The sequence below is a fragment of the Typopeltis vanoorti genome, chromosome 7 (genome assembly GCF_054136105.1).
Source record: "Typopeltis vanoorti isolate ZY-2024b chromosome 7, IOZ_Tvanoo_1.0, whole genome shotgun sequence".
Taxonomy (NCBI): Eukaryota; Metazoa; Arthropoda; class Arachnida; order Uropygi; family Thelyphonidae; genus Typopeltis; species Typopeltis vanoorti.
This window is the reverse complement of record NC_143555.1, coordinates 54,527,550-54,549,010: the sequence shown is the minus strand read 5'-3', so window position 1 is coordinate 54,549,010 and position 21,461 is coordinate 54,527,550. Positions and strand designations below refer to the sequence as shown.

At 36.7% G+C, this 21,461-nt stretch overlaps 1 protein-coding gene across 6 annotated transcripts in view; it reads left to right on the top strand.

Moving 5' to 3' along the window:
- Ask1 (apoptotic signal-regulating kinase 1) overlaps positions 1-21,461 on the top strand; it is a 937,451-nt gene that overhangs the window by 328,227 nt on the left and 587,763 nt on the right. For all 6 annotated transcript variants that reach the window (XM_090395264.1, XM_090395267.1, XM_090395262.1 and 3 more), the window contains exon 13: positions 1,196-1,267. In XM_090395264.1, coding sequence (XP_090251390.1) covers positions 1,196-1,267 — 72 coding nt within the window. The remainder of the gene's footprint in view (positions 1-1,195; positions 1,268-21,461) is intronic.

Here is a 21,461-nt window from a genome sequence, read left to right as displayed (position 1 = left end):
GCAATGGGATTACCATACATTTTTTCTATTCCTGTGGGATCTTCCCTGTTCTGAGACTCATATTATATAGCTAGATCAAAGGAATAGCCAGTTCAACTAAACTCTCTTTTAGCACCCATGCTGATATCCCATCATTCCCTATTGCTGAAGAATAAAGAAATGTCACCAGCTAGTGACATTTCTTCATCCAGTGGAGAGGTAGCAGTGAACTCAATGTTGCATACACTGGGTTGATAGCTTTTAGCAAAAGGCACTCATTATTTGAACAAACTCTTCTGCATATGTCACCCTCACACCATCTGCATTCAGAAAATTTACTCTTTCATATTCATTCTTTCTTTTACTTACAGCATATTGATAGAATTCTTGTCAGCTGTCTTTAGCTTGTAGAGCCAGTTTCTTTTCATACTAAGACTTAGCTTTGTGTACAATAGTTGTGACTATTCTGGTCGGCTGCTTATAATTTTCATAATGGACATTATCCTTATGCAAAGCATATTCCCTCCACATCATCTTTTTCTTACACTCTCTTGCTTACCCTATTCATTCTTTGAACTCTCTGATCATATTCTGATATTGCATCTTTAAGTATTTTTTAAATGCTTCTCATGCACTGTTGATATTCTTCCCTTCCAGCAACTGATGCCATTCCACTGATCTCAGTATACTCCTTAATTCACATAATTTCCTGCTTTTTAGTTCACCATGTAACCTTTTTTGAATGGAATATCCATAAACGTTGTCAGTTCCAAACTGAATACCTCATGATGACTGTCAACAGCCAGTGACATTTAGCATAATGAATGCAGATTTCTATTTAGCCATAAGAGAAGGATGTTTAAAGCAGAGGTGAGAAAATCATTTATGAAAGCAGTGAAGAGTTTCAGTATGACAGCTTTGAAAAATTGTTATGTGGTGTAGAACGTACTGAAAAGGAAAAGAGAGATTATAGAGAAACACTCTATAAAATAAAGTACCTTGAACTGTGTTTTTTATTTCACTAACACATCTCTTTATGGTGTAGATATATCACAATGGGGGTAATTAGTTTCAGTAACTCCTCATAATTTATATTTATGTGTATGTGTGTATCTGTTATCTTTCAAATCGTTATTAATAATTACTTTATATATTTTTATGTGAATTTCAGAAGTGACACCTATATATAAATATTTATGATATTATTTATCTGTAGGTATTCAGCTTTTGGCTTGATTTTTTCAATGATGCTACAGCCAAAGATGTATCTGATGTTATTAGGTTTCCGGTAAGCTTTTTTCTTTGCTTACGTGCATGTTAAATTAGAAGAAAGATTCTTTTTTGTGGCATGAGGTTGCAATCTACACTCATGACTTTACTTTCTTTCTGTGTAACTGAATAGTGAACTGCATACTAATTATATCAGATTTCTGGAATCATCTTTTGCATTTCAACCTTTATGTTAACATTGTCTTCAGAAATGTGCACACTTTAGAAGTATACTACATTAAAAGCAACATTTAACTGTTGTAGGCTACATAATGTCTAATTCTTTCCTAGCCTGGCCTTTTACAGCGGAAAAAAAATAATCAAATAACAATTCACAAATTCATTCAGTTATTCTGTCTCATAATCTACTACTTTATACAGTAAACTTGATTTAATGGACTATTAGGGGCTAAGGGTTGTCTATAAAATCAAAAGTCTGTTAAATCGCGAATCTTAGGAATATACTATTCCTAAGATTCTCATTAAAATATATTAATATTGTACCACTTTCAGTGGTACAGTATTAATATATTTTAATGAGAATATTTTTATTTGCAAATGATCTGAAGTTGGGAAGGGTTATTAGTAATAGTGCAGATGTGGTAGTCATGCAAGAGGATTTGAATAAGCTAGACAGAGATGGGCAAATTAATGGGGGGTGTCGGTTTAATGCAGCAAAATGTAAGGTCTTGAGGTTCGGGACACATCGAGGGGATGCTGCTTACTCTATTGGAGGAGATATACTGGAGAAAGTAGGGAAGACAAGAGATCTAGGGTTGATCATTGATAGAAACCTGAAATTTAGGGGACATATTGCAAAGGTAGTGAAGGTAGCACAGAGGATTGCTGCAATAATGAGAAGGACACTGACCTGCAGAGATAAAATGGTTATCATTCCATTGTATAAGACTCTGATCAGACCATAGACTATTGTTCTCAGATCTGGTCCTCCAGGATTTGAAGGGAATAAATTAACTGTGGAAAGGGTACAAAGGCAGATAACAAAGATGGTGTCGGGACTGTACAATGTTAGTTATGAATGGCCGAAGGAGTGTGGACTGCAGAGTTTTGTGGATAGAAGAAGGAAAGGTGATATGATTGAGAATTTTAAACTGTTGAAAGGAGCTTACAGGATTGACACTGGGGAGGTCTTTTGCTTGGTTGAACAGTGGGAAGGAGTCATGACAAGGGGCCATCCCTGGAAGTTACGAAAGGAAACTGTGAGCAAGAGGGTGAGGAGTGGTTTCTTTGCATGGAGTGTGGTTGAACTGTGGAATGCATTGCCTGATGGAGTGGTGAGAGCGAGAATGGTCAATGAGTTTAAGGAGTGGTATGATAGACTTGTGTTTCCTGGGAGGGACCTCCCACGTTGAGTCTCGATAGACTTTTGTTTTCTAGGAAGGACCTCCCCCGATGAGTCTTTTGACTCCTTGGAGGCCTAAATAATAATAATAATGTAAATACCATTTTACTGAGGATTGGACATGGAAAAAGCATCAAGTTTCAGTTGCTTTCCACTTTTTTACTGTTTCCTAATAATTAACAATCGAAATTGTCGAAAATGTTTGTAATAAGCAATCACTTCTGGATCTGAAGATGTGCCTCTGAATGAGATGATGTCGTCCATGTGTTCTCTAACCACCGATAGTTTCAGACCAGCTGGAACCTCTTCTTCTTCTTCCTCATTGTCGACCTCCTGATTGCCCCGTAGAACTCTTCAGCAATCTCTTCCTGGCTGAGAATTTGGTAGCCTGGGTCACCCTTGTCAATGTCTAGCCATTGTTTAGTGTCATTCTCACTAACATTATCACTAGCTCGCATCAAAGTTTCATGGGAAATCACAGGTTTCAAAACCTCTGAAATTGTATTCTGGTTCACTCCTGTTCAGTAACTTGGTCCAGCCATTAGCCAATGTTCTAGTCTTTATCTCCTTCCAAGCAGCAGCAAAATTAAAGATGGCAGACTTGATATTGTATGTGCACAAATTTTGAAGTGTCCTAGCTCCTCTTGTATCTTCTTTGGGATTGTTTTTGTTCTCCAAGACATAACCTCTTCAAGAAACTTCTTATACAACTTCTTGCAGGCAACAATGACTTCCTGGTTCATAGGCTGTATTGTAGAAGTAGTGTTTGGAGGAAGGAAGATACATTTTATTCTTCCATTCCTACTAACCGACTTCTCAGTGTTAGGATGGACTGATGCTTATCAAGAAGTTAAACGGCTTTTTACATCTTCAGGCGAGATTTCAGGACCTCTTCTTGGTAGTTTTGCACTTCAGGTATGAAGTGATTGAAAAAACAGTCGGAAAAAAATGTCACTTGTAAATCAGACATTACTTGAGCTGGAATAGATGACAGGCAACTGGTTCATAACATTCTTCAAAGCACGAGGCATTCATGCTCTTCCGATTACCATCGGCATTAGCACAAAATAGGGCTGAAATGCGCTCCTTGTTTAATTTACGGCCAGGTGTGCTAATGTCATATTTGTTCACGAGGGTATTTTCAGGAACAGCATGATAGAACAGGCCAGTCTCATCTGCATTGTAAACTTGAGACAAAATAAGACCTTTAGATTCAGTGACTTCATTGATGTATTTTCTGAAGGGCTCAACTTGTTCAATATCGGTGGCTAGTGCTTCACCACGTTTGCCTGTTCGTAATTCCATGGCGTTTACGAACGCGCCAAAGCCACCCATCACTCACCTAGAACTCTATGCCCATGTGTTATGCCAGTTTTTCCAGCATCCAACATTAGTTCAACACCATGAACAACAACTCTACTAGACCGCTGTTGAACGAACCACTTGTAAACTCCTCCTTCTAAATTCTTCTGCTTGGCTAACTTCACGTTTCTTATCTGCCACAGTGAAACCACTTTTGGAGCTCTCAATACTATATTTTAGTGAAAACCGAGTAAGTTTGTCTTTATTTTTGCGTATGTTTAAAACCGTTTGCTTTTTCACCTCATTAAGTTCACAAACTTGAGAACAGATACATCACTTTCTAACTCATTAACTCAAGTTTCTGTGCTATCGTCAAGTTTACTCATTTTCTTTTAACCCCAGACATATTAACTGATATTATTAATGATTAATAATGGTTTAACTAAAAATTACTCCAGCAACAGAGCCTAAACATCACGTGTTATGCTCTAGCAATGCTACTGACGCTATGCTACAGAATCAAAGCACATGCACTCACACGAACTATTATGAGTATGCACGAAATATCATGAATATTTGCGAATGTATCCAAAGACGCAGTTTATAAACACTGCCGATCACTTCCGATTAATCATTGTATTATTATTATTATTTTTTATTAATTAGTCATTATCTGTATTTATTTGTCCAATTATGTCCGTTAAATCCCAAGTGCATTGAATCGGGGTCCGTTAAAATCGAGATTTTGCTATATTAATATAATCATTCACAGCTTAAAACACTTGGCTTTTTTGTTGACCCTTCATTCTTGAAGTAAACCTGTCAAATTTCAAGAAGCCAATAGCTGATGTGATCTTCATTATTTTTGTTTTTAGAGTTGGATGAGTTTCAGATTAATATTACTGTAATTTGATCATATAGACAGTCTGAGAGTGAGTGTTGTTGTTGTCAGGATCTTGTGTATTACGTTGACCAAATCTTAGAAATTGCAGACCATCATCATCATTCTTGTTTAAATATCTGGATATTTTGTGAAGGTCTCACAAGCTTCTGTAATTTCTTTTGGGGTTCTATGTTGATGTATGTGTCATGTTTTATGACACATGGCACAAAAGTAAATGTAAAGAAGCTTGTAAGACCTTCATAAAACACTCAAATCTAAATAAGAACAAGTATCAAATTTGTAAGATTTGGTCAATGTATATAGGCCCTTAAGTACCAAGCTACAGTAACATTCTGTAACGTCTCGGACTCGTCCAACTGTAGAAAAAATAATGAAGATCACGTCTGCTATTGAATATTGGAAATTTAACATGTTTACATCTATAAAGAAAGGTCAACGAGAGAAGCCAAGATTTTAAATATTTTAGGCTGAGTACAATAAGTCCACTTCAAGTAAAGAATTAGCAGGACTATAAGCTCCGAATGATTACATTAATATCAAGTGGAAGGACTAATTGTGAGATTTAATAACTGGATGCCAAATTTCTGATTAGCTTATGGGATTAGTTTAGAATTGTCTTTTTTTTTTTTTTTTCATCACAAGAGGTCAAGCTCAGTACTCAGTACTAAGCTCGTTGGAACATATGCAGCTGCTGCTCAATATCCCTTCACAATACACCTAGAAACAAACATAACAAGTTTCTTTTCCTCCTCCTTTATCTCTGCAACTGCTGCACTGTGGAACAGTCCCCCCCCCTGCCGTGTTTCCCAAGGAATACAATTTAGTCATTTAATTCAAATGTAAACAAGTTCTTCCTTTCCCAACCCACTACCCATACACAGTAGCCAGTATTATGTTGCTCATTGCTTTCTGTGTAGTGTGTCTTTAGTGCAAGTGTGTCTACATTCTTGAAAATGACCTTAACATTAAGGTTGAAATATAGAAGATAATTTTAATGTTTTTAGTTATTTATCTCAAAATGTTAGTTGATCCCAAAATACAATATAATGGATTCATCATTTTGGCTTATGAAAATATTGAATAATTTGAGCAAAAAGAAGCTTTTGTTTCAAATTTCTTTAAATTAATATCCAGGCTCAGGATGTCATCATCATCAATTTCCTGATATGTGCCCCCAAGGGGTGTTCAGGTTACTATGACAGCACTGCAGATTAAGTTTGCATTAGAGCTTTTGTTTCCAAATTCTTTAAATTAATAGCCAGGCTCAGCACAGGATGTTAAATAATATATTTTTGCAATCTGACTACTTTGCTCTCAGAAGTTTCCTTAGCTACCTCATTGAAACTGAAAACAACAAACTACCCTTTTTAGAAAACCTCATAATGTGATCCACTCATCACATCATGCTAATAGATCCAGAGCCATTTCTTCCAGTAAGGAGTCACAGTTACAAGACAGTTTAAAATATCTTTCTACAATTGTGGCAACATTTGTAGTACATACACTATAATGCTAACACAGCAGAAGAAAGACTATTATATGTTTAATTCTAGTGAATGACTATAATGTTTTGTCCCCCCCCCCCCCAGCTGTGTCCTGAATTAACCAATCTCTGGCACTAACAAGTATGGTTTTTTCCCACATATCATCATCATCATATTCCCGATATATACCCTCAAGGGGTGTACAGGATATGATAGTACTACATGAAAAATTTACACCATTACTAACTTCCTATCTACCATTTTCCTCCAAATCAGTCTGTTACTCCAATATTATCAGGTCTTATATTTCTGTCTTCTAAGGCACTTTTTACTGTATCAGTCCACCTACATCTTGGTCTTCCCCTGGATCTTTTTCCTGCCAACCTGGCAGAAAACACTTGTTTTGCTAATCTTTCCTCTCCCATTCTGCTTAAATGACCACATCACCTGAGATTAGCTCTGCTAATGCATTCCTGGATGCTGACAATATAAAGTTCTTTCCTAATATCCTCATTTTTAATATGATGCCATCTGTTCATGCCCCCCTAATCTTTCTCAGGACTCTCATATCTGTGGTCTCTAGTCTTTGGTCAAGTGTTTTACTTCTAACCCAGCTCTCAGATCCATAAGTTAAAATTGGTTTGAACACTGTCTTGTTGCCAAAAAATTAGTCAAAACATTTCAGTGTTTTGACTAATTTCTTTCTTATTCCATGCATTTTTATTTACTTGACTTCATACCATGCTAGCTTTATTAATTTTGTTGTCTATTTCCATATTTAATATGCTATCTTCACCAAAAATTGTGCTTCATAGTTGAAATGTTTTACTAGTTATATAGGTTCACCATTCAGGATTGATTTTATGTTTTCAATGTTTCAGCCTATTTTCATTATCTTTGTCTTTTTGTTGCTGATTTTCATACCAAATTTACCACAACAGTTTTTCAGTTTAATCAGGGAATGCTGCAGACTTGAACTAGATTTATTCAGAAGTATAACATCTTCATAAAGTAAAGAGCTAAGATTAACATTGCTAATTTTGATATCATATTTTATACCACTTCATTATGTGATCCATATGGACAATTTTTCTACAATGTGCACTACGCATCCTTCTCTCTCATCTGATTTAGCATTAAATCATCTTCCTGTACTTCCTTCAATTCTAACTTCTGACTTAAATCTTAAATAGAGACTATGTATTGCTCAATATAATGTCCCAATTACACCATATAACTGTAGCGTTTTTAATAGCTCTCTTCTTGGCACCTTGTCATATGCCTTCTCCAGATCTATGAAACTTAATCCAAATCCTTGTTATGTTCCTAAGATTTCTCAACTATTTGTCTTAAAGTGAAAATCTGATCCTAGCAACCTCTATTTTGGTGAATCCAGCTTGTTCTTCACCATACTTACCTTTTACGATTTTTCTTAGCCATTTCTGAAGTATACTCGCTTAAATCTTACCAGATTCACTCAGTTTTATTTCCGTTTTTTAGATCGGTAATATGAGAGATCTACTCCAGTCATCTGGAATTTGCATATCTGTCTACGGGCTTTCTGAATTATTTAGTGCAACCACTGTAAAACTTTTGTACCTCTATTTTTGAGCATTTCTGATCAAATTTCATCTATTCTGTCTGACTTTCAACATTTCATGTTTTTGATGGCTTTTTCTACTTCAGGTGTGGAGGATGTGTATCCCTGATTGCATGCCTATTGAGTGTTTTCTACCAACGTGCTATCTCTGCTTGTTTCATTAAGCAATCTTTTAAAATAATTACTCCAGACTTCTAGAATTATTATTATTATTACATGACACCTCCAGGGAGTTGAAAGGCTCATCTAGGGAGGGCACCTAATCTGCAGCTCTCTGCTTCTGCCACTCAATCCACCAACTACAACGAACCACCATCATCATAATCCGCAACACCATCTACCGCCCATCATGACCACTAGTATTACACAGACAATTACAAAAGTCCATGTGGGATTCGAACCCACAGCCTTTTGGCTAACCACTCGGCCAACCAGTCCGGCTATCTTTATTTTATCTAGATTATCTTGATTTTCCATTTTCATGTCACCTTTGTCATCTCTGATTTCTTTTATAGTACTCTTTCCTCCATTTGTAAACTTTCTGAACAGCCTCCAGAATATTTTGCCATCTTCCTGATATTTATTTTCTATGTTCTTACTAAAGTCTTCCCATGACTTTTATTTGGCTTGTTTTACAGTGTTTTGCTTCCTTCTCTATGAGCGCAAATTGAGTTACTTGCCAGGAACTTTTGATATGCGTTTTTTTCCTTTTCCTTGACTGCCACATTTGACTTCCTGATTCTACCATGGAGTTCTGATTTCTATCCTTACAAACAACCTCATCATACCACTCTGGCTGAATCAGTCAATGTTTTCTTCAGGGTTTGCCACTGAATCTTCACGGTTTGGTTCTTGTTTTCAAACTCTTTCATTTTTTCTTGAATGACATTTGTGTATTTGTATCTACGTTTTACCTGTGAAAGCATTCAAGAATCAAACTTTGAAGACACATGAGCAAACTATGATGAAAACTTTGAAGTTGTTTCCAAAGATAAAAAAAGGGTGGACTCATTGAGTTAAAGTGGCAGTCCTCTAAAAGAAGAAAGCATATTGAAAGTTCCTGGAAAGTCAATCAACATGAGCTTTGAGAGAAAGATGTAAGAAAACTCCATAGGTATTTGAAAGACATAAAAATATAGAAGGGTAAAATATATGGTTAAAAATATAGAAGATAAATAAGAAATGTTTGTAGGCTATTGAAAAAGGTTAGAAAATATTCAGAAGTACATATTAATACTTGAGCTTGAAAAGCCATCACAAACTTGAAATGTGGAAAGGCACCTAGAGTAGATGATATATCTGAGTAGAAGAGTTGTGTCTGGCTCAAGGCTATTTTGAGTGTGTGGACATGTTATTATGAAACTTTTGGTTAAGATTGTCGATTTTTTAAATTTATTTATTGAGGTTTTATAGATTAATTACCATATTTTTGTATATTGTTGTAGTTTTTAGTGAGAACTTAACAGAAAAAATGTGGTGGTGGACAGAGTTGAAGTTCAGTGGGCATATTGCAAAAGCAGGCAGAATGGCTCACAGGATTACTTGGATGTTGAAGAATTCATTGACAATAAAGATAAGAAGGTCATTATCCCTCTTTATAAGGCTATGATTCAGATGCATATAGAGTATACTAGGCATAGATTTGGTCAACTTGGGTGTCTTGGGGATCAGGGGGAGGTGGTGGAGAGAATTCATTGATGAGTGATCAAGCTGTTGACAGGTCACTGGAATGCTCCCTATGAGAATAGATTGAAGGTCTACAGCTTAGTTAACAGGTAGAAGAGAGGAAACATGATAGAAGCTTATAAGTCATGTAAGGGATTCTATCAGATTGATGCAAAATAAATTTTTCAGTCCATGACAAGTAAGGATAGAGCAAGAGGATAACCCTGGAAGTTGTTAAGATTGTGGTTAATAAGGGTGTGCACACTAGATTTTTTTCTTAGATAGTGGTGAATGAGTAGAATGGATTGCCAGTAGTAGTTATGAGTGCCTTCATAGAGAATGAATTTAAAGAAAGGTATGGTAGATTTGTGTGAATAATGGTTAGCATGGATCTCCTGCAATGAGTCTTTTTGACTCCTTGGGGATAACCCATATAATAATAATAAGTGAGGATAAATTAATATTTGAAATATCCACATAAAAACAAATTATGCAATCAACCAAAGAATCAGAAAAAGGAGCAGAACAAGAAGAGGCAGGATAACACTGAATAATAATAATAATAATAATGACAATAAGGTAAATATGAGAAAAAAGAAGTAATATAGTACAGTGATTTACTCATGAAATTTGCACTAGCCAACAAAGTCATTAGATCTAAAAAGAGATGGATTTATAATGTGAAATTAGACTTTAATAGAATCAGCAGCCTATTTTCATCAAAATTTTACAGATAGCAACACTTAATTTCATCCATTGCTCGTGTTCATACTATCCCTTGTACTCCTTGGAGTGTTCATACATGCAGTGTTTTCTAGATCTGTACTGAATACAATAATTTGTGTATTCATGATGCTCATTTTGTTATGGGCAGAGACAGAAAAGTGTACACTTCTAAAGCAGTCTCACTGTGTCAGATTTCAAAGAAAGGTGACTCTTCCACAACTTATATTTAATCATAATGTCAGTTAACAAGATGAATAGCATTCATTTAAAAAATTTTATGGAATTTATAACCGTGTTAAAAAAACTTTTTTATTATCCCGACGTTTCGATGATATGAAGATTGAAACGTCGGGATAATAAAAAATTTCTAAATAACAATTTCTATGGAATTTTGTAAATTCCATAGAAATTTTTAAATGAATACTGATCACCGGTCAGTATATATTTATATATATTTAAATGAATACTGATGTAACACTAAAAGAAAAGATGAATAGCAGTTTGTGGTTAGAAGTAGTTAATGGCACAGTTGCTTCTTTATGTGATGCATTTATCTCATTTGCAGTTCATTGTTTTAAATAGTATGTAGAGGTTGTAGTTTAGTAAAAGTTTAATACACTACAAGAACAGATAAGTGATTTCCATATGCTTTCAGAATAACACAGAAAGCATTCTGATAATTGATGTAAGGAATCTGGTGAAGTAATTTACTCACATGGCAGTTTAAAGAGATGAGTCTCAATATGCATGACATTTCACAGTCACATATCTGGTTTTATAGTACATTAGCCCTTACTAGGTTTGTAACAGTGAACTGCATGTGTGATGACTTCATTGTATCAGCTGTTTTCAGCTCTGAATTATTAATTAAAAAAAACACATTAGTTACTTATTTTAACAGATCATGGATTTTTTAAAAACTATTCTGTGCTTTATAGTTACTGTGCAAATCCACCGTGATGATGCTGACAGGAAAAAAAAAAGTTGAAATGTGAATGCACTTGTTAATATTAAAGGAACACATTATCTTAGCATTTGTAAAATTTTTTTATCCTCCTGTTAAAGTTCGAAAATTGCCAAGTTAATATTTTAACTGCTAAGATTTTCTTTAATTTAATTTCATAAAAAATTTTTTTTTTACAAAACTCAATACTTGAATTATAAATAGATTCTGTTTTTCATTCACAAATGCTTATGCCAAGACACACACCAGTAAGTCAGAAGAATATTGTATTGAAAATTAAAAGTTTGTCAACAGGAAAATATACCCAAGGAATGGAGAGAAAGTACTCTTGTCCCCATCTGCAAGCGTAAAGTGGATGCACAAGACTGTAAGAATTACAGAGGAATAAAGTTGATGTCCCACACAATGAAAATCCTAGAGAGGGTTCATGATGGAAGACTGAGGAAGGAGGTGGAGATTGCAAAGGAGCAATTTGACTTCATGCCTGGTCGATCTACAACAGATGCTATCTTTGGGTTGCGACAGATAATGGAAAAGTTTCGAGAGAAGCAACGGGAGCTACATCTGGTATTTATTGATCTGCAGAAAGCGTATGATAGAGTGCCAAGGCAAGAAGTCTGGAGGTGTCTGAAGGAGAAGAAGGTACCGGAGAAATATGTCAGACTGGTGCAGGAGATTTACAGAAATGTGAAGACAAGAGTTCGGACCTGCCTGGGAGAGACAGAAAGTTTTTCCAGTGATAGTTGGCTTGCAACAAGGGTCAGCATTAAGTCTGTTCCTGTTTAATATTGTGATGGAGGTGGTGACGGAGGAGGAGGTGAGAGAAGATGCATCTTGGACTATGTTGTATGCAGATGACATCGTGCTGTGTGCAGAATCAAGAGAAGAAGTGGCAGCTAAACTGGAAAGTTGGAGGAAAGTACTGGAAGAGAGAGAGATATGAGACTGAGCAGAAGTAAGACAGAGTATATGTGTTGCAAAGTGTATGGCAGAGGATACAGATTGGCAGTTGGAAGGAAATATCATCAGGAAGGTCAGTGACTTTAGATACTTAGATTCAACAATGAAAGAGGATGGTGAGGCTGAGAAGGAAGTGGGATGCAGGATGGAGGAACTGGAGAGAGAGAGATGGCTGAAGTGCTATATGATAAGAGGGTAATGATCAATCTAAAAGGTAAAATCTTTAGGACAGTAGTGAGACCAGCTATGACATATGCTATGGAAACTGTGGTCCTGAGAAAAAAATAACATCAGCAGGATAGAGGTAGTGGAGATGAGAATGCTTAGGTGGATGTGCAGTGTGACCAGAAAGGATTGTCTGAGAAATGACTATGTAAGGGGGAACGGTGAAAGTTATGAACTTGGAGCAAAGATACAGGAGGCAAGGTTGAGATGGTTAGGTCATGTGATGAGGAGGGAGGAAGAGTATGTGGGAAAGAAAGGTCATGCAGATGGATGTGCAGGGGAGGAGGAGGAAGCGTGGGCAGCCAAAGAAAAGATGGAGGGAGATGGTGGAGGAGGACTTGAGGATGAAGAACTTGGATGTGGCTACAGCCCAAGAAAGGAGGTTGTGGAGGAGAATCACTGCAAACAGCGACCCTACTTAAGTGGGAAATGCTGCAGAAGAAGAAGAAGATACGTAAATATTATAGAAGTATATAACCCTGAAGAAGACAGGAAAGAAGATTCTGAAAAATTTTATGAGGAACTACAAAAACAGTTAAATAAATTTAACAAAAATGACTATATATAATAGGAGGAGATCTTAATGCCAGAGTTGGACATCCAATGCCAAATATCTTAGAAAAATGTAGTGAAATTTGCATGAATGACAATGATTCAAGAACTATTAGACTTCTGTATTTTCAATAATTTTAAAATAATCAATACATTTTTTTTTTTTTTTTCCAAAACAAGAATATAAATAAATATACTTGGAATGTGCAGAGGAACAAGATCTATAATTGATTATATCATTACTAATCAGAAACTAGCTCCATATGTGAGAGATGTACTTGTTTACAGAGGAAGTGAAATTTTTTCAGATCATTATTTAGTAGTCTCTAAAATAGAAATACTAGCAAAATGGAGAAAGGAAGTAAATAAGGAAAAAAACAAGAAATAGAATAATTATACAAAGTATATCTATCACAAGAAGAAAGCATTAGAATGCTGTATCAATCATGAATAACAAATTATCTAAAAGAATCCCAAATTAGTGAAGATGTAGAAGAAAAATCAAAACCTTTAATAAAGATAATCCATAAGCAGCCTCTGAATTCCTCGGAAAGAAAAAGAAAAACATTAAAAATCTGGAACATAGATATAGAAAATGCAATAAAAGAAAGCCAAATGGCATACAAATCACTCATTCAAAAAGATATGAAGGAAACAGAAGAAATATACAAAAAAAAAAAAAAGAAATATGGTTAAAACCATAGTACAGAAAGCTCACGATGATGCTTGGGATAGATCATAATCATCATCATCTAATTCCTACCGTGTACCCTCAAGAGGTGTAAATGACATTATAGTATTACATGAAACTTACATCATCACTAACTTCCTGTCTACAATTTTCCTCCAGATCAATCTGCTACCTGTCAAGGTTCGAACATTGTCAGATCTTATATTTCTATCTTCTAAGGCACTTTGTACCGTATCAATGCACCTATATCTTGGTCTTCCTCTGGGTCTTTTTCCTGCCAACTTGGCAGAAAACACTTGTTTTGCTAATCTTTCCTCTCCCATTCTGTTTTAGTGACCATACCACCTGAGCTTAGCTCTGCTAACGCATTCCTGGATGCTGACAATGTCAAGTTCTTTCCTAATATCCCCGTTTTTAATATGATATTGCTATTGATGCCATCTGTTCATGCCCCTAATCTTTCTCAGGACTCTCATATCTGCAGTCTCTAGTCTTTGGTGAAGTGTTTTACTTCTGACCCAGCTCTCAGATCCATAAGTTAAAATTGGTTTGAATACTGTCTTGTATACAAGACAGTGTTCAAACTTAGTGTTTTGACTCATTTCTCTCTTAATTCATATAAATTGACTTCCTAAAATACCAGCTTTGTTGATTCTGTTGTCTATTTCCATATTTAATTTACCATCTTCACTAAAAATCGTTCCTAAGTAGCAGAAATGTTTTACTTTCTATAGATTCTCCTTATGAGCAAAACAGAGAAAGGTTTGCAAAGAATTTTGAATAGCCTGAACAGGGTGGAAATGAGAGGGAGAGATAAAATGAAAATAAACATTCAGAAGACAAAAGTGATGAAGATTTCAAGGAAAGGAAATGAGGGGATGGAAATCACTTGGAATGGACAAAGAATAGATAATGTAAAAAGTTTTGAATACCTTGGGAGTTGGATAGCAGATGACAATAGATCTAATTATGAAATTAAGAACAGAATTAAAAAAGCAAAATCAGCATTTTTCCAAATATATCACATATTAGGAAACAGAAATCTGAACAAACAGTTAAAAGTAAGAATCCTCAAGACAATGATCTGGAGCATGGGGATGTATGAATGTGAGTCCTGGACGACCTATAAGGATACAAGGGACAGATTGAATGCATTTGAAATGTGGTGCTTGAGAAAAATGGATTGTATCAGCTGGACTGAAAGAGTGAGCAATGAAGCGATTCTTAAAAGTTTCAAGGTGAAATGAGACTATATGACTAGTATCCAAAGAAGAAAAGTAGCGCATTTGATGAGGGGGGTTCTTCTGGAGAGCTTTTGACTTACAACTCAAATAATGACTAAGTATTGCTTGATATAATGCCCGATTGACACCATATAACTGAAGCGTTTTGAATGACTTCTCTCTCTTGTCACCTTGTCATATGCTTTTTTCCAGATCTACAAAACTTAAATACAGATCTTTGTTATATTCCCATGATTTCTCCACTATTTGTCGTAAAGTGAAGATCTGATCGTGACAGCCTCTATTTGACCTGAATCCAGCTTGTTCTTCACCAAGCTTTTCTTCCACAATTCTTCTCAACCATTTCTCAAGTATACTTGCATATATCTTAACAGGAACGCTCAATAGGGATATACTTTTGTAATTCTCACATTCAGTTTTATTTCCCTTTTTATATATAGGTACTATGAGAGCTCTACTCCAATCATTGGGAATTCGTCCCTCTGTCCAGGCATTCTGAACTATGCAGTGCAGCCACTGTAAGACTTTTATACCTCCATACTTGAACATTTGTGGTCAAATATCATCTACTCCTGCTGCTTTCATATTTCAGGCCTTTGATGGCTTTTTTTACTTCAAGTATGGATATGTATTTCTGAAAAACTGCTAAAAGAAACAAGTAGTCATAGCACAGTGGTAAAAAGCACTCAACAGGGATGTAGAGTGTATTTTATCACTATGCTATGACTGCTTGTTTCATTTAGCAGTTTTTCGAAGTAATTACTCCATACTTCAAGGACATCTTTTTCTCCAGTTTTCATGTCACCTTTGTAATCTCTAATTCCTTTTACATCACTCTTTTCTCTATTTCTGAGCTTCTTCAACAACCTCCAGAATATCTTGCCACCTCCTTGATATTTATTTTCTATGTTCTACCCATGACTTTTATTTAGGTAGTTTTACACAGTGTTTGACTTTCTTACATTTGTCTCTGTATTCTCTACGAGCACAAGGTGACTTATTTACCAGGAACTTTTGATATGCTTTCTTCTTGTTGCTTTATATAATGTCCCACCGACACCATACAACTGTAGCGTTTTGAATAGTTTTGCTCTTAGCACATTTTCATATGCTTTTTCCAAATCTACAAAACTTAAATGCAGATCTTTGTTATATTCCCATGATTTCTCAACTATTTGTCGTAAAGTGAAAATCTGATCCTGACAGCCTCTATTTAGTCTGAATCCAGCTTATTTTTCACCAACTTTTCTTCCACAATTCTTCTCAATCGTTTCTCAAGTATACTGGCATAAATCTTTCCAGAAACAATCAATAGAGAAATACCTGTGTAATTCTCACATTAAGTAAGTCTCTAATATTTGGTATTGAGTACTATGGTAATTTTCGTAGACAGGCTTATACATTGGTTATGCATTACTAAATCACTTAAGGAATTGACAACATAGATACGAATATAAATTAAATTACGCTTTAATAAATATTTCCGATATTTCGTCAACGTTACGTTGCCATCTTCAAAAGGAACTTACAAAAAGGGCAGATGCACGTAGGCACTACAACACAGTAACATAGGAAGAAGTGATGAAGCTATTATTCTCCTAAAAGTCCTGATGGTGCCCCCTAGCGTGCTAAGTAGGTGTTCTTGGCCATTGGGCTGAAGGTCTGCTGATGTAAGCTTCCCAAATTTGGGGCAGTTTCATACAACCAAATTTGTTGAGGTTTGGAGAGTTTCTTAGGGCTGAGGCTGATTCCATAAATAGTCTTTCAAATTTGTATTTGCTACGGTGTATTACTGTAGCTTTCTTCCACCGTATTCTGTGTCATGTATCCAAAGTATGGTCTGCAAGACCAGAATGGCTGTACTTGTGAAAACGGATGTAGTCCTTGTGTTCTGATATTCGCTGTCCTGCCTGTTTGGCCAAAGTAAGACAGTTTACAGCTGCAAGGGACCTGGTATACACCAGATAGGTCTAGGGAAAGTGGTTGGTCTTTAGTGGAGCGGATAAGGGATGCCAATTTTCTGTATGGTCTGTAACAGGAGGTCAAGTCACGTTTTTTTAAGATTTTGGTAATTTTTTCCGAGGTGCCTCGGATGTAGGGAATGGTGATGGTTTTAGAGTAATCCCTGTTGTGGGGGGGGGGGTAGCCATTGGCTGAGAAAGTGTTAAGGATGTGATTTAGTTCAGTGTTTAGGGCCATGTCGTTAGAACAGTTTAGTTTAGCCCTGTTGTATAGTGTTTTCACTACTCCATATTGTTGTCGGGGGGTGGGGTGGGATTGTTGGTGAATTTATCTGCCTGTATTATGGGTGAGTTTTCTATAAAGTGAGAAAACCAAGGTTCCATGAGGCTGGCAGGTGACGACTAGTGTGTCTAGGGAAGGGAAGCTGTTGTTTACCTCTTTTTCCAGGGTGAACTTGATTCTGGGGTGTTGGTTGTTTAGGTGCCTCGGATGTAGGGAATGGTGATGGATTTAGAGTAATCCCTGTTGTGGAGGGGGGTTTGTGGTTTGTAGTTTTCTGTATTTTTTTGGAGGGGGGGGTAGCCATTGACTGAGAAAGTGTTGAGAATGTGATTTAGTTCAGTGTTTATGGCCATGTCGTTAGAACATATTAGTTTAACCCTGTTGTATGGTGTTTTCACCACTCCATAATTCGTCGGGGGGGGGGGGGGGGGATTGTTGGTGAATTTATCTGCCCGTATTATAGGTGGGTTTTCTGTAATGTGAGAAAACCAAGGTTCCATCAGGCTGGCAGGTGCCTAGTGTGTCTAGGAAAGGGAGGCTGTTGTTTACCTCTTTTTTCAGGGTGAACTTGATTCTGGGGTGTTGGTTGTTTAAGTATGTTAAGAAGGAGAGGAGTGTATCCTTGTGGTCAAATAGCGAACACATCTTCAACACATCTTTGGTCTTTAGTGGAGCGGATAAGGGATGCCAATTTTCTGTATGGTCTGTAACAGGAGGTCAAGTCACGTTTTTTTAAGATTTTGGTAATTTTTTCCGAGGTGCCTCGGATGTAGGGAATGGTGATGGTTTTAGAGTAATCCCTGTTGTGGGGGGGGGGGGGGTAGCCATTGGCTGAGAAAGTGTTAAGGATGTGATTTAGTTCAGTGTTTAGGGCCATGTCGTTAGAACAGTTTAGTTTAGCCCTGTTGTATAGTGTTTTCACTACTCCATATTGTTGTCGGGGGTGGGGTGGGATTGTTGGTGAATTTATCTGCCTGTATTATGGGTGAGGTTTCTATAAAGTGAGAAAACCAAGGTTCCATGAGGCTGGCAGGTGACGACTAGTGTGTCTAGGGAAGGGAGGCTGTTGTTTACCTCTTTTTCCAGGGTGAACTTGATTCTGGGGTGTTGGTTGTTTAGGTGCCTCGAATGTAGGGAATGGTGATGGATTTAGAGTAATCCCTGTTGTGGAGGGGGGGTTGTGGTTTGTAGTTTTCTCTATTTTTTTGGAGGGGGGGTAACCATTGACTGAGAAAGTGTTGAGGATGTGATTTAGTTCAGTGTTTATGGCCATGTCGTTAGAACATATTAGTTAACCCTGTTGTATGGTGTTTTCACCACTCCATAATTTGTCGGGGAGGGGGATTGTTGGTGAATTTACCTGCCCGTATTATAGGAGGGTTTTCTGTAATGTGAGAAAACCAAGGTTCCATCAGGCTGGCAGGTGACTAGTGTGCCTAGTGTGTCTAGGAAAGGGAGGCTGTTGTTTACCTCTTTTTTCAGGGTGAACTTGATTCTGGGTGTTGGTTGTTTAAGTGTGTTAAGAAGGAGAGGAGTGTATCAGAGCCTTGTGGTCAAATAGCGAACACATCTTCAACATAGAGAAGCCATATGGTTGGCTTTTGTGGGGCAGAGGCTAAGGCTTTTTCTTCAAAGGTCTCTATAAAGAAATTTACCAAGGGTGGGGAGAGTGGTGAACCCATGGCTGTCCCGTCTATTTGTTTGCAGAATTTTTCCTGCCAAACGAAATAGCCTGAGTTCATTGTGAACTGAAATAGGGCTGAAATATCAGGAGAAAATTTAGCTTGGATTAGCTCTAAAGTTTCCTTGAGTGGGACATTTGTGAATAAGGTGGAGATGTCAAAGCTGACCATTATGTCAGTGTGTTGGAGTGTAAGGTTTTCTATGCTAACTTTGAAGTGGGCCGAGTTTTTTATGTGTGATGGTGTGTTTCCAGTATAGTGTGTGTGTATGTGTGTGCACGCGCGCGCTTTGGCCAAATCGTGAGCTAATTTGTATGTGGGGGGGGGGGGAATCAATGCCATCCACTATGGGACGTAATGGCACATTTTCTTTATGTATTTTTGGGAGTCCATAAATATGCTTGCAGCTGTAAACTGTCTTACTTTGGCCAAACAGGCAGATATCAGACAGCAAATATCAGAATTTCAGAACACAAGGACTACATCCGTTTTCACAAGTACAGTCATTTTGGTCTTGCAGACCATGCTCTCAACACACGTCACAGAATATGGTGGAAGAAAGCTACAGTAATACACCGTAGCAAATACAAATTCAAAAGACTATTTATGGAATCAGCCTCAGCCCTAAGAAACTCTCCAAACCTCAACAAATTTGGTTGTATGAGACTGCCCCAAATTTGGGAAGCTTACATCCACAGACCTTCAGCCCAACGGCCAAGAACACCTACTTAGCCTGCTAAGGGGCACCATCAGGACTTTTAGGAGAATAGCTTCATCACTTCTTTCTCAGTTACTGTGTTGTAGTGCCTACGTGCACGTGCCTTTTTTTGTAAGTTCCTTTTGAAGATGGAATGTGACGTTGCCGAAATATCGGAAATATTTATTAAAGTGTTATTTAATTTATATTCGTATCTACGTTGTCAGTTTCTTAAGTGATTTAGGAATACTATGGTACTACTACTTTTCTTTGATTGTCATTGCCTGTATATAATATTTTGTATTTATTGCTCAAAAGATGACAACAGTTTTTTTTTTTTTTTTTTCCCACCCCCATTATGTCGATCTTGTACTTATTCAATTCCTCATTTAGCTCCATTTCTTTGCCATGCAGGCTTCTTAATGTTGATACTACCGATCTTGAACTCTTGTGATGTTAAGTTTTGGTATTTTTTAGGATTTGTTCTAGTAGCTGACTTTTTGCTGTTCGCCCTGGTTCCCTGGTGAAAAACAACAGGGCCTTATTTAACCAGGTGATGCTCCACCCGGCAGGAAATTCTGGCAAGTTGTACCATCATTTTATATTTTGGGTTTAAGCCAATAAGAATACAATTTGGTCAGCCAAATCCAAATTGCCAGCCCATCCTTGATTGTTCAGTATCGAGGTAGATACCTGTCAGGGTGCACCACGAGAAGGTGAGGATTGAACATGAAGTCAGAAGCCCTGGTCGGTTCTTCGCATTCCTTTAAAGGCTGTGTGGAGGTCTTCTCTCAGTTATACAGCTTTAACCTTAAGCATCTCTTTGGGAAAGATTTATTAATGAAATAGAAGAAGACATACATGGAAGACAAGATAGAGCCTACAAAATATTAAGGAAATTAAACAACGAAGAAACAGCACAAACCAAACCTGTTATAAGAGAAACAGTGGATAGAACATTATAAGAATTTATAGTATGACAAAAATTTAATAACAGAAAATAATAATGAAGAAATCAGTACTGATATAGAATATTGATATTGTAGCTCTTCCAATATAAAATTGGAAGAACTAAAAGCAACAAAGGCATCAAAAAATAGAAAATCAACCGGATTAGATGGCAAGACATGAAAGGCAGTGACAGGAAGTATGGTTTAGAATATTTACATCACAGATTCTTAAAATTAATAAATAACTCTTGGATGAAATGTGAGATTGCATTAGATTCTTTAAAAGCTAAAGTTATATTAATATTTAAGAAAGCAGATGATTGTGGAAATTACAGAAGAATAGGTTTATTAAATACAGGTTACAATTTACAATAAAATCCTGAATAAAAGACTTAGAAATATAGGTATTCCTTGCTTAACACGGATTTGATTATCGCGGCGAAATTAATTGCAGCAATCCCTTGATATACGCAGCAAGAGTTTTGATTAACACGCCTTTAAATTTACCATGCAAAATCATGCTCATGCCACGAGGCTGCTAGCCTCATGGTCATCCAAATTCTCTTAATGATCTGTGTGAGAATGTGAAAGGTTTATTTTTCCCACCAAATACAACATCGTTGCTACAACCCATGGACATGGGCATCATTACAATTTTCAAAGCCTATTTTCTTAAAAAGCCATTCTCAAAGGCAGTAGAAACAACAACGGGAGAAAATGCTATTACGCTCCAGAATTTTGGAAAAAATTTAACATTAAACACGCAATTGAGAATATTCGTGACTTGTAGGAGCAAGTGTCTTCTAGTTGCATGAAAGCTGTTTGGAAAAACCTTCTTCTAGAATGCGCTAATGACTTAAGTTGTTTTCAAAATCCTGTGAACGACGTGGTCAACGAAATCGTTGCAATTGGTGAAGACATCAGTTTTGATGGTGTTGATGTAGAAGATGTTTAAGAATT